Consider the following 13680-nt stretch of genomic DNA (forward strand, 5'->3'; position numbering starts at 1 on the left):
AGACGCCTCTGATTGAAGCATTTGTTGACATAGTGACCCTTCTGTTGGCACTTGTTGCACGTGACCTCTGAAAGCGGACGGTGATACGGAGCACTCGATCTTGGAGCTTGAGACGAAGTCTTGTTCTGAAAGCCAGGGTTGGGTGGGTGGGAAGATCCACTGCCACCTTTGCTCTTCTGTTGATACAGCTGACGGAACGGAGGAGGAGGAAACCAATACTTCTGCTTCTTAGCCACTTGAGTAGAGGAAGAAGGAGTAGTATCTCTGACTCGCTTCTTGGAAGCATCACACTTCAGTTGTGCAGCCTCTTGCTTCAATGCCATGTTGTAGAACTCATCATACCTCAAGGGCTTAAAGAGAACAAGAGCTAGCTGGATTTCCTCTCTGAGACCACCCCTGAACTGGTATATCATGGTCTTCTCGTCAGGGACGTCCTGCTTAGCAAAGCGGGCGAGCTTCTGAAACAACTTGTTGTAGTCATAGACAGACATAGAGCCTTGCTTCAGGTTGCGGAATTCCTCACGCTTGCTTTCAACCACGCTCTGAGGAATATGATGAGCTTGGAAGTCTTGATGGAATTCATCCCAGGTAATCTCACGGCCTCCTCTGGAATCTTTGTACTGCTGAAACCATTCTGCAGCTTGGTCTTTGAGTTGGAAGGAAGCGAACTTGACAAAGTCCTCAGGCCTGACGTTACTGCACTCGAAAAGCTTGCACAAGTCCATGAGCCAATCGTCAGCATCAGTTGCCTCAACGCAATTGCTGAAGGTCTTTGGCTGGTTAGCAAGGAACTGGTTGAGTGTAGCAAAGTGATTCTGATTGTTGCCTTGGTTGCCTTGGTTGCCTTGGTTCGCTTGGTTGCGCTCTTGAAGAATTTGCATGATCAACTACGTGTTTGCATTGGTAGCAGCCATCAAAGCTTGCCATGCCTCCGGAGGTGGAGGTGGTGGTGGCGGATCAGGATTCGGAGTCGTGCGCGTTGGAGGAGCCATCCTAAACAGGTTGACATCCATTAGCACATTGACAGATAAAATTGAAGCTGAATCAAGCGGGTTGAAATTGCAACATATAGTCTTCACATCCGAACGAAATGAACGAATTCATTCCAATAGAAATGGTCACATATCCATAAATTGGGAAGCCACTTAGAATTTAGGTAGAGGGATATAATCAACAAGGTACGGAACAAGAACGAATACTCGGTAAGGATTACCCAATCTCAAACCAAATATCCGTGGAAGAAGAACTAGAGCTACAAGAATTCCCACCTATGAAACTCCCGAACCTTTCCGGTTATGCAATCAGGTGTTGGGGATACAGGGGAAGCATAATATCTCACCCAAATCTAGCAAATCCTACATCCAGCTGTATCCATCCTTCAACACATAACCGAGAAAAACTTCGGAAATCGTCTACCTCAACCTTCGAAAAGCATCCGTTATACAAGTTATGGCAATACGCCCGAACTCCCGCCCTAGTACTGGGTGGCGTCGAGGTTATCTCACCAACAACTGCATAAAAGAGATTTTCGATGTCGGCAAACTAAACTCAGGTATTCCAGAACTGCAACGATAAAATTGTGACGACAACACCTCGGAGCTCAACTCCCCGGGACACTGCCACAACCACTAAATGACAGGCGGCACCAAGAACAATGTTCTCGTCACAAATCGATCGGAACGATTCCAAGATACCCGCATGATCCTAAAATATTTTTAGTGAAATTTGAGAAGAGAAGAGTTAAAACACTACGTCAGGATGCCTTACCAGAGCGATGAAGGGACTGGGGAGTAAAAAGAATTCCTAAACTCTCCGATATATAATTCCTAAATGACTCAAAACATTTTTCTAGACTCAACAACGGCAGCTAATTCGAACAAGCAGTGGGGGCTCCTAAGGTCGGGGAAGGCTCTGATTACCAACTTGTAACGCCCTCGATGCGGCTATATCTCCAACGTGTCGAAGCACGACTTAGAGGCATAACCGCATTGAAGCAATGTCGCAAGTAAGGTAATCTTCACAACAACCCATGTAAATAGATAATAAGGGGAAAGGTACATAGTTGGCTTACACTCGCCACGTCACACAAAGTACATAAATAGCATTACAATCATCCAATCACTCATGGTCCGACTACGGTACCAAAATAAAAGATCAACCCCAACATGCGACATGGTCCGGATCGCCCCAACTGGGCACCACTACTGATCATCAGGGAAAGACACATAGTAATGGCGTGAGTCTTCGTCGAACTCCCACTTGAGCTCAAGCGCATCATCTGGAACAGAGTCATCGGGCCCTGCATCTGGTTTGGAAGTAATCTGTGAGCCACGGGGACTCAGCAATCTCGCACCCTCGCGATCAAGACTATTTAAGCTTATAGGTAAGGCAAGGTAATATGTGGAGCTGCAGCAAGCGACTAGCATATATGGTGTCTAACCTGTTCGCAAAAGAGAGCGAGAAGAGAAGGCAAAGCACGAACGAAGAACTAAAGAAACAACCTACGGCAAACATTACTCCAACACCATGTTCACTTCCCGGACTCCGCCGAGAAGAGACCATCACGGTAACACACGCAGTTGATTCATTTTAATTAAGTTAAGGTTCATGTTATCTACAACCGGATATTAACAAATTCCCATCTGCCCATAACCGCGGGCACGGCTTTCGAAAGTTCAAATCCCTGCAGGGGAGTCCCAACTTAGCCCATCACAAGCTCTCACGGTCAATGAAGGATAAACCTTCTCCCGGGACATTCCGATCAGACTCGGCATCCCGGTTCTACAAGACAACTTCGACAATGGTAAAACAAGTACAGCAACACCGCTCGAATGTGCCGACAAATCCCGATAGGAGCTGCACATATCTCATTCTCAGGGCACACCGGATAAGCTAAGCGTACGGGAGCCAACGTAACCCAAGTTTCCAAGGGACGGCCCCGCATGGTGCTCTGGGTTGGACCAACGCTTAGAGAAGCACTGGCCTGGGGGTTTAAAACAAAGATGACCCTTGAGTCCACGAAACCCAAGGGAAAAAGGCTAGGTGGCAAATGGTAAAACCAAGGTTGGGCATTGCTGGAGGAGTTTTATTCAAGGCGAACTGTCAAGGGGTTCCCATTATCACCCAACCGCGTAAGGAACGCAAAATCCGGGAACATAACACCGATATGACGGAAACTAGGGCGGCAAGAGTGGAACAAAACACTAGGCAAAAGGCCGAGCCTTCCACCCTTTACCAAGTATATAGATGCATTAAGATAACAAGATAATATAATGATATCCCAACAATAAACAATGTTCCAACAAGGAACGATCTCCAATCTTCACCTGCTACTAGCAACGCTATAAGAGGGGCTGAGCAAAGCGATAACATAGCCAATCAACGATTTTCTAGGACATGGTGGGTTAGAGGTTTGACATGGCAATTTGGGAAGCATGATAAGCAAGTGGTAGGTATCGTAGCATAGGCATAGCAAAAGAGCGAGCATCTAGCAAAGCAAAGATAGAAGTGATTTCGAGGGTATGATCATCTTGCCTGCAAAGTTGTCAGAGTTGACTGGATCCTCGAAAGCAAACTCAACGGGCTCCTCGTTAGCGATCTCGTCTCCCGGCTCTACCCCAACAAGACAAACAAGCAAGAGGAACACAATCAACCACGTGCAAATCTCAAACAACATGATGCAAACATGATATGCTATGCGGGATGCGATATGTGATGCATATGCAAGATTTGACAAGGAATGAAAGAACCTGGCCTCAACTTGGAAATCCAAGAGTGCCACTGGAAAGGTGAGGTGATTTCGGTTGAAATCGATATAAAGATCACCGGAATCGGATGCACGGTTTGGAAATGGCAAGCAAAACAAATGTCACTGGTCTGCGATAAACAATAAGTAGCCATCTAAATGCATCAAAATAATTATGCTACATCACTCAAACATGGCAACAAAATACATGGCAGGGATACACTCATAATGCTTGTCAAAAGATTAACACTGAGCTACGGCCAATTCATCCATTAACAGGTTCAAACAAGCATGGCAAAAGTGCAATTGGTAAACAGGTTTCAGACTTAGTGAAATTAACACAAGCCTGGAATATCAGATCAGGTAGCACACTTTGGAGCATGAAAACTATATGCTATAGGAACTTAACATGGCAAAGCAAGGCATGGCACGGAGCTACTCAAAGAGCTTAACAAAAGTCCCTTAGTGACCTTGAGCCAAAAGGGATCAGAAAATACAATTGCAAGCATGTGAACATGGCAAAAACATAATCAGATCTCAGACTTAGTGAAAAACTAGAGCATGCAAATCTGTTAACGAGTAGGCATGTTCACGAGCTCGATGCACTCACTATAGAGCATAGCATGACAAACTAAGCATACACCCATCAAGAATACACATTATATAAGCTAGAAATGGCAAGAACAACAACATAGCATGCACAGATCAACAACAACATCCTCGGCAAAATCGCTAACAAGTAGACAATCTGCCAGGAATTCACGAAATAGCAAAAGTAGAGCTCGATTGACTCGAGCTAGGTTGCTCCATAAATGCAAACAAAGACATGTATGGATAGAGCACCACAATGTTAACAAATCATCCTTACTGATCATCCTCAAAAGAGGCACGGATCACTAGGAAACAACATGAACATATGGCATATTGATAAAAACAGATCAAGGACTTAGTGAAATTCTAAGTCCCTGAAATCAGCATTAACGAATGCACTACTTTGCAAGCTTGTGCTAGTCACTACACATGTCACAAAAATACATGGATAGCACCTCTGTAAAGATGGCAAAGCATATAACAAAACTCATGTAGAGCTCAGGAGCATATCATGCACACATTAAACATGGCAAAATGACAACTAGCTATTTGGAGCAGCAGATCTGACAATTAACTCAAATAGCTCTCTTCCAACAGCATTTCTGGCACCAAAATGAGCTCAAATGAAAATGATTCAATGAGATGAAATGATGTACTCTCTGAGACGAACATTTTGATATGCTACACGCCCAAAACGAAGTTACGGTTGCAAAGATATAGCATGATGAAAAATGCAATATATCTAGGGTTTCGGGAGAAAGTCAACTGAGGAGATAAACTCAGATCTGGATCGGCATGCTTCCCGAGGTCGGATCAGAGCTCGCCGGAGGGCTTGCCGGCGTCGATGGCTCGTGGCGGCCGGAGTTCGCCGCGGGGAGGAGGGAGACGAGGCCGGCCGGCTTCGGAGGTGGCCGGAGCGGCGGAGGAGCTCGCCGGGGCGCTCCTGGCGACGAGGAGGCGCCGGACGACCAGGAGGCGCGGCGACCGGGCGGCGGCGCCGAGCTCGCCGGCGGCGGGGCGAGCGGTGGCGGATCGGCGAGGCGGGTGGCGCGCGGCAGGAGGAAGGTGGCGGCGCGTGGGCGCGGGGCGCGGCCCGGTTGACTCGGCGGAGAGGGCCCGCCCTGGGCCGGGATGGGCCGGTGGCGGGAGGAGTGGACGGTGCCACGTGGCGGCCTCTCAGTGGCCGCGGGCGGCGGCGGACGCGGTGTCCGGCACGGCAGACATGTCCGGCGCGCAGAGAGGGGATTTTTAGGGTTTCGGGGGAGAAGAACCGTGGATTTCGGAGGGGGTGCTATTTATAGACATAGGAGGAGCTAGGAGAGTCCAAATGAGGTGCGGTTGTCGGCCACGCGATCGTGATCGAACGCTCTAGAAGATGGAGAGGGTTTTGGTGGGTTTTGAGCCAAATTGGAAGGGTGTTGGGCTGCAACACACACGAGGCCCTCTCGGTCCCTCGATTAACCGTTGGAGTATCAAACAAAGTCCAAATGGTACGAAACTTGACAGGCGGTCTACCGGTAGTAAACCAAGGCCGCTTGGCAAGTCTCAGTCCAATCCGGAAATGTTTAATCCTCACACACGAAAAGAAGGTAGAAAAGACCACCGGAGGAGATAGAAGCGCCGGAATGCAAAACGGACAACGGGGAAAAAGCTCGGATGCATGAGACGAACACGTATGCAAATCCAATGCACATGATGACATGATATGAGATGCATGACAACGACAACAACACACGGAGACAAAAACCCGAACCCGAGGAAATAAAATAACTTAGCGCCGGAAACGGCAAGAGTTGGAGTACATATAAGGTAAATTACATCCGGGGTGTTACAATGCATGAGGTAGTAACCATGTCTCATATGTGGAAAGTGACGGTTCGAAGAGGAGTGAGTTCATCTTGTGTCTAATGGCGTATGGCCGAGGTCACATCGTATGTCCTCTTGGGGCTTGGAGAGTAGTCGAAGTGTACATGGGGATGATCGTAGGATGCTCCGCATCACGGTCATTTCCTTTGGCCTCCGATGGACGACCCATCGGCCACAGGTGTGGCGTTGAAGTCGATGGCCATGGTTGCGGGCGTGGCCGACGCGACCACAATCACCTCCGGCGAGCAGTTCGCGGGAGAGGTGGAGAAGCGGGAGGCTTGCGGTTGGGGATGGAAGCTGGGCGTCTGCGGTGTGGTGGAAGTGCGCGGCGTCTCTGCCCGTGGCGGACAAACTGCTGACGAGCCAGTTTGCGTCCGCGTGTTGGCCGCAATTTGTGTCCGTTTCGACCCAAATAGATGCGCGTGGACAGTTTGCGTCGGCGCGTTGGAGTTGCTCTAATAGATTGGAGGGTTGGGAGACTGGCACTTTATCAATTGGAGGTAGAGTAACAAGGATAAGATTATGTCTATCCAGTATGCTTGTGTACTATTTCTCGATGTAGAGATTCCCTAAAACTAAAATTGGGGGATGGACAAAGCAATTAAGAGATTCTCCATGCAAGGACGTGTAAGAAGAGAAAATAGCATATGGTTAGATGGCCACTAGTGTGCAGTTCAAGAAGAAGGATTGTAGGGTATTCACAATGGGAGGTTTATGATGTGTTTGGTTGCCCGTATCTACCTTAACCAGGTCCGCGCGGGAAGAATTTGGCATGTTTGGTTAGCCGTGTCACATACAAATGTTGGCCCACATGAAACTTAAAGCACCCCCAGTCAAGTCTGCTAGGAACCATCGAATCACCAGTTTCCAGCAAGCGGTCGAGCCACCTCGAGCACGTGTTGTTGGTCCCGTTGCACTGGAGAATATATGAGGAATAGGAACTCTGCAGGTGGTTTCTTCTCCTACCTCCACTAAACTCCTCCCTAATCTCCTTTTCTTCATCCCTTCTGATCTACACAACGATTCTTCGATTTGAGATAAGGTCTATACGAAAAAGATGCACATCGATGCCATGGTTTCATTCTGGCGATCGGTTCGTAGTTTCGTCAACCGTAGAGGTGAGGTGACCTTCCGAGGCAGCCATGGCGTCCTGTGTGACTGTGAAGACAGAAGAGAAGAGGAAAATTAGAGAGGAGTAGAGGAAGAAGAAGTAGGGGAGAGAGAGAGGAGAACGGGAGGAATGGGACAAGATGAGGAACGGCGGCACGTCGCAGGGGCTCGCCGGCCGGCGCGACGCGAGTGTTGAGTATCATGATTAGATTGAAACATAAGATAGAATAGGAAATATTCTGGTTTGTCTTGTACTCCAAATAAATCATGTACTTCTACATATATGCCCACAAGGCTCAAGCAATAAACATCAATTCCATCAATCCATCTCCATCCCTTCTAACAACGAGGAGGAGAGGCTGCTCGGATGCGAGGCAGAGTGCTCGGGAGAGGGGAACCAGATCCTCTAACATTAAGAAGAAAAGTTAGAGAAGCTACAATCCTCTAACTTTCCTTCTTGCAATCCATATGATTAAGGCTAAAATGATTTAAATTAATATGCAAATTGCAGATTTAATGTTTACATTCATAATCATTACATACAAACAATTTGATGGTGAAATAAAATTAATTATAGATTATTTATATCTACAGTAAATATCAATAGTAAATAATCCGCTAAACGTCTTTAACATTTCTTCTTCATTTTACATTATGATTACACTTTGCTTCTTTAAGTTAGAGGATCCGCCTCCCGGGAGAGGAGCCAGCTCCCACTCCTTGCACGTGGCCGGCAGGATCCTCCGCCGTGCCATCCTCGAGCAGGCCTTCCGGCTCCGTCTCGCCGGCAGTGTTCGTTCCTCAAACCCGCACTTACTTCTTCTGTAAAGAAATATAAAAGCGTTCAGATCAATGGGAGTACAAATCAACCAAGCAAACTGCTTGATTGATCTTTCCTGGAACAGTGTACGTTCGTACTTGCCGGCAGTCTTCGTTCGTTCAAGCCCGTGGCCTCGCGTGACAGCCCGCTCATCCTTCGCCGGCGCGGAGGCGGAGCTCTCCCGAGATGCGCGCGTGCGACACGCTCACTGTCCGCGTCACCATGCTCCCGCTCACCAGCTTGCTGCCGCGGGATAGCGATATGGACGTTGACGTCGCCGGTGTCAGCGTCGGCGGCAACACCCACCGCAGTCACCGGGGATGGAGGCACGGCCCCACACGACCCAGGAAAGCGGGGATAGTGACGGCAAGGTGGACGTCAGCGCGACACCAAGTCGGTGCAAAGTCCAATGGCGGCATGGCGAACTAGTTGCTTGCGGCGTCCCTAGTGTTATGTGTAGGTGAACCTTATCAGATGGACGCCACGTTGTGCCCGGTGCCCCCGCCGGTGTCGTTCCTCTCGATCACCTCTTCCTCGGCCTACACTGACGCCGTCATCGCAAGCACACTGCCAAAAACTCTACTGTAACTCAGTGTGTCATGTGTAGGTGTTGACCATGTTGCCAGTATGCAACCAAACATCGGGCACTTGCATCTACCAAGCCAATGCACGCAACCAAACGGCAGTTAGAAAATGCTTCCCAGCTTGTATGCAGGCAACCAAAGTAAGTGTAGATGATTGTTTTTTGCCTGCATTAGCTCCATCAGGCTCAAGTGGAACAAATATGCAAAGTGCTAAAAAACGATGCAGGTAACCAAATGCCTCCTTAATGTTATTTTGGTACGCAAATGGTGGTGGAATTGGGGGCAAGAGAAGGGATGTGGCAGCAGATAGTAAGAAGAAAATAAGATTGATTAAGGGATCTATCAGATACATGGATCTGTGAATGATTCACCATGCTGGGCTGACTTAGTTAAAATCAATCTGTATCTTACAGGGAGAAAGATGAAAGTGGGTAATGGACAACAGACTGGCTTTTGGGGTGACAAATGGTGCAGTGATAAACCTTTGCTAGCTATTTTCCCTGACTTGTTGCAACTATGTAATGAGAAGAAAAAACTGTCAGAGATATGGCTAATACTGGATGAGCAATGACATTTTGGAGATGGCTGAACAATAAACAAAATAGACAGCTAGTGGAGCTGAAAGCTTTTTTAGGGAGCTGAGAGTGCGAGGCTGGCTGGATGTTTCCATCTGGCTATGGAAAAAGGGAAAAAAAATCTAGATCATTTAGGCATCTCTGGAAAGCCAAACTGCCTTTGAACAAAAAAAATTGTATGTTGATTCTGACATGATAATGAAAATATTCATCACCTTTCCACTGTTGCTGCGACATAGATGTGTGGAGTATAGTGAGCAAAACTATTGGTGCTGGGGATAGACCTGGATGCTTTTCCCAATACTTCTCGTGGATTCCCAAATTCCTAACTCCAAGTTGTTGGCCTGGCGGCCCTATGTTGGGCTACAGAGCTTGTTTTGAGTTTAAGCTTGTAAGATATCCCGCTGAATTTATTTACTACGCTGTGTCTTTTATGAACTATTGGGCAGCTTTGTAAAATGAGGGGACTGAAATGTTGGAACAAGGTGCGATGGCACTCCAGAGAACGGCACTGGCACAATATGAGGATGGCAGGAGGGAGCGAGGAAATGGTGCCTTGATGATCATGGGAGATGATGGTTCAAACAATGAAGATGATGCAGAAGCTACGCGCAAGACATGGAGCAAGACTGAGTAACTTGTTTTGCTTCGCCTTAGCTCCCCCCTCTCCCCTGTTAGCAGAGCATGCGGCAGGAGAGTTACGGCTGGGATAACCTTACTTATGTTTACCTGCTTTGCGCCAAGACGCTGTTTTTGTGTTTTGTTCCATTATCTTTTTGACAGTGGAACCCGATCCATTCATGGATTGTATGAGAAAAAAAAACCCAAGGATTAGAAGACTAGGAATTTGGATGATAAGTGTTTGACATCATAGGAGAAACAAATGAATTCCACCAAAAGGTTTGAGAGGATTTCCTCCAAAATAGAGTGCAAATGAATCTTAAGATAATTTTCACAAAGATTCAAGTTCTCCAAAAAACTTATGGAATTCCTTGGAATCAAGATGACCTTGGGAGTGAGTTATATGCACCCATCAGCCGACTCAGCCAATATAGACTAGAATGTGTCTCCTTAGTGATCAGTATCTCGGTAGAATCAAACCCCTAACAACCGATGAGCCATCATCATGGGATAAGAGCAACGTCTTGTTTTGGTTACTTCGAGGATCAGTACAAGGAGCAACAATGAATGATTTCTAGTTCCCTACCCTGCTAATTCTGGTGGTGGAAGTAGCAATATCAGAGCAACAAGTATGAGATAGGGCATTGTGACAATCATGTATGTATCTAAATAGGCATCACAAACAAACACTCCTGTGTATCACAGGACTGAGTTCAAGACAAGTCGGTGATATTGCGATAATAATTGTACCGAGCAGGAGCAGTCACAACAAGGCATGATCTTTCTCCCCCAAAACAGACTAGTGATAAAATTCTTGACAACTTATGATACTAGCAAAACGAAATGTGACCGCATCAGCAGCAGCGGCAGGCAACAAAGACGGACGAAAGAGGAGGGATTTATTTGGCGAGGGGCGGCGGCGAGCCGAGAAGAGCCTGCTGCTGGAGGTCGAGGTCGACCATCTGCTGCTCGCGGTCCATCTCGATGATGAGCGGCACGACCAGCACCAGGAAGGTCGTCCCGGCGATCCACGCCGCCTTCCCCGTGCTCCGCAGCAGCTTCCCCGCCACAGCCGCGGCCTCGCGGCCGTGCGCCGCCACCGAGGACCGCGAGATCGCAGCCAGGACGCCGCCCGCGTCGCCGCGCTTGCTCACAGCAGAGGACGACGCCATGCTCGCTCCCTTGTTTTGATCTGGACTGGAGGATTCGATTCGGTTCGATTAGGGTTTCCTTTCGGACGACTCCTTTTTATTGGACTGGACGGAGTAGTGGGCCTTTCATGGGCTGAAGGAGGCCCGTGACAAGGGCAGGCCCGAATGGCGACGGGTATTAAAAAAAAGTCAGCAGGCAGCAATTTCTAAAAAAAAGGAAACGGTTATATACGGACTTTCGGCCGGCCGCGCTCACTTGCGCGCGCAACACAGCGTATCCGCTGACTTTCTTGCCACGCTGGCGCAGTCCTAGGCAAACCGCTCCCTCATATCTCACGAGCATGTTATAGGTCCCACACGACTGCCCATTTTTACTCCCTAGTTATCTATTGTCTTATTTGTTACCTTTTCTTCTACCTCCAGCCAAATTAAGTTCTTTTTCCGCTACAAAGTGTTGCATCCGGCTAAGAAAAACGATGCAACCGACGAAATAAAAAGCTAGAACCGACGAATAAAAAAGCTAGAAATAAAAGGAGGCGGATTTTTGCGAAGTGAGATTTGCTGAAACCAATAGAGTCAGTCCTAGAACCGTGTAGAAAAGACGATGCAACCGCGGAGGGCGGCGGACAAGAGTACCGACGTAAGCTGGAATCAGAAGCTGTTTTTGCTGCTACTGGCAATCACAAAAGCTACAACCGGCAATCACAAAAGTTACAACCGGTGATTGATTTTGCTTCAACGACGACGTGGTAGCGGCACCGGCGATCATTTTTTGCTGGAACCAGCACAATATTTTGCTACTATCAGCTAACATATTTGTTGGCACCTGCAAACCAGTACTTTTTCGCGAGCCCATCGCCGGTGTGCTGCGATCGGTGACCAACGCTACCGGAGCTGCCACCGCCAGCGAGGGAGCTGCAACCACGGGCGAAAGTTGCTGCATGCGTGGATCCGGCGAGAAAGACATGAGACGGAGACGGCGAGGCCGGCGATCGACAGCGAGGCCCGCCGGCGATCGGAGCTGCCACCGCCAGTGAGGGAGCTGCAATCGCGGGCGAAAGTTGCTGCATGCGTGGATCCAACGAGAAAGACATGAGACGACGACGAGGAGGCCAACGGACGGCAGCGAAGTCGGCGACGGGCGAGCGCGTGGGGTGGTGCTTCAAGACCGATAGGCAGCTACCGGAGCTGAGGGCGGCGACCGGCGGCAAGGTACGAGTATGGGGGCGTGGGGAAGAAGAAGATAGGGGAAAGAAGACTTAATCCAACGACTCAACGTGTCCGAATCGAGCGGCTGGGCAGTGACCGGCCCAAATTTGGGCCGACGCGCCGGCGCCTATCGTTGGCCAAATAAAAAGTCAGCAGGCAGCAGTCATTGCGGACGCGTCGCCTCCTCGCCTCCCTTGGCGTTGTCCTCCTTCGGACCTCTCCACCTCAAAAGTGAAACCCCAGCGAGCCTCGCACTCGCATTCTCACCGCTCCAGAACCTTGACCCACTCCCTTCCCTTGGCGCGTGCAGGTGTGTGACAATCAATCCTCTGTAGTAGGCACCAAAGTTTCGATTTCTTTTACTCTTCTTCTGCTCTAAGTGGGTGCATTCCGCTTTCCCTCCCTCTCCCACTACTGCTGGCTGTATGACATTTCTTGGTACAACCTGATGCTATCTTCGCCTCCCTTCCAAGATTGGGGTTTCCAGTGTGGTTCTTATCCACCCGCTACTTTCGGGCATTCCTCTTTTCTCCTAGGGTTTCATAAACGAATTTATTTATTTTTGTCTTATGAGGAGGTTTTGATTAATTGATAATGCACATCTTCTCTGCAACACAAATAGTAGTGGGGCATTTCATTAAAAGAAGGCCATGGTTTCCCACAAGGATAAGGCTCAAAAGGCGTATGAGGCCATGGGGCGTCTCGGCTTCTCCAAGAAGCAGGTTTCGCTAGTCCCGAGGCACCTCTACAACCTCTTTGACAAAAACTAGGAGCCCATCGAGGACGAGAGCTACCGCATCCTTGCTGACACCATCCTGGATAGCCAAAAGAATCAACCAATTCCTGCCACTAGCCATCATGTACAAATGATACGCTACTTTCTGTTTCTTTACTGTATAATTACCATCTGATGCTCGGCCTTTCCAATTGTGGTTTCACATCGGGTGACAGACCAAGCGTCCGAGCCTCACAACTCAACGCCGGTCACACCAGATCAAGATGACCAACACCCTTCTGCTGCTCGGTATGGACATGGATGTCAGTGATAATGAAACCTCCCTCATCAACAGACCCGTGGATGTCAGTGAAAATCCCTAAGATGCTCTCTTCTTACAAGAGCCCAAACCTGAACCTGAAATTGATGTTCCAGCTACCCCTGTTGCCAACGACCTCAATACTGGGTCTTCAGGTATACCACTTGCATTATCTCACCATCACTCAGTACTTTCAAGACCAGGCTAGAGTTGTTCATGCTTTGCGTTAGTTTTAGTTGAAATTATAGTTCATACTGATGTTTGTATGCTCTGGAAATCAAACTCAACATTTTTCCTATGATATTACCAAATTGTTTAAGTCCTTACGGCGGTTTTTGGTGCGCATGTATGTGGTTTATTTTAGCATTGCTTGA

The 13680-nt window shown here is 48.3% G+C and overlaps 1 protein-coding gene and 1 pseudogene across 1 annotated transcript; one reads left to right on the forward strand and one right to left on the reverse strand.

Annotated features, from left to right (window-relative positions):
• Window positions 1-10624: 10624 nt before the first annotated feature.
• LOC125524074 (mitochondrial import receptor subunit TOM9-2-like) lies at window positions 10625-11148 on the reverse strand. The gene has a single exon (XM_048689144.2). It carries the CDS (start codon window positions 11082-11084, stop codon window positions 10812-10814), a length of 273 nt encoding a protein of 90 aa, XP_048545101.1. The 5' UTR covers window positions 11085-11148; the 3' UTR covers window positions 10625-10811.
• A 1774-nt stretch (window positions 11149-12922) lies between these two features.
• The window catches only part of LOC125518899 (histone-lysine N-methyltransferase SUVR4-like), a 167776-nt pseudogene continuing 167018 nt past the window's right edge, over window positions 12923-13680 (forward strand).

This window comes from Triticum urartu, chromosome 7A (genome assembly GCF_056163025.1).
Source record: "Triticum urartu cultivar PI428250 chromosome 7A, HENAU_Tu73, whole genome shotgun sequence".
NCBI classification, from domain to species: domain Eukaryota; kingdom Viridiplantae; phylum Streptophyta; class Magnoliopsida; order Poales; family Poaceae; genus Triticum; species Triticum urartu.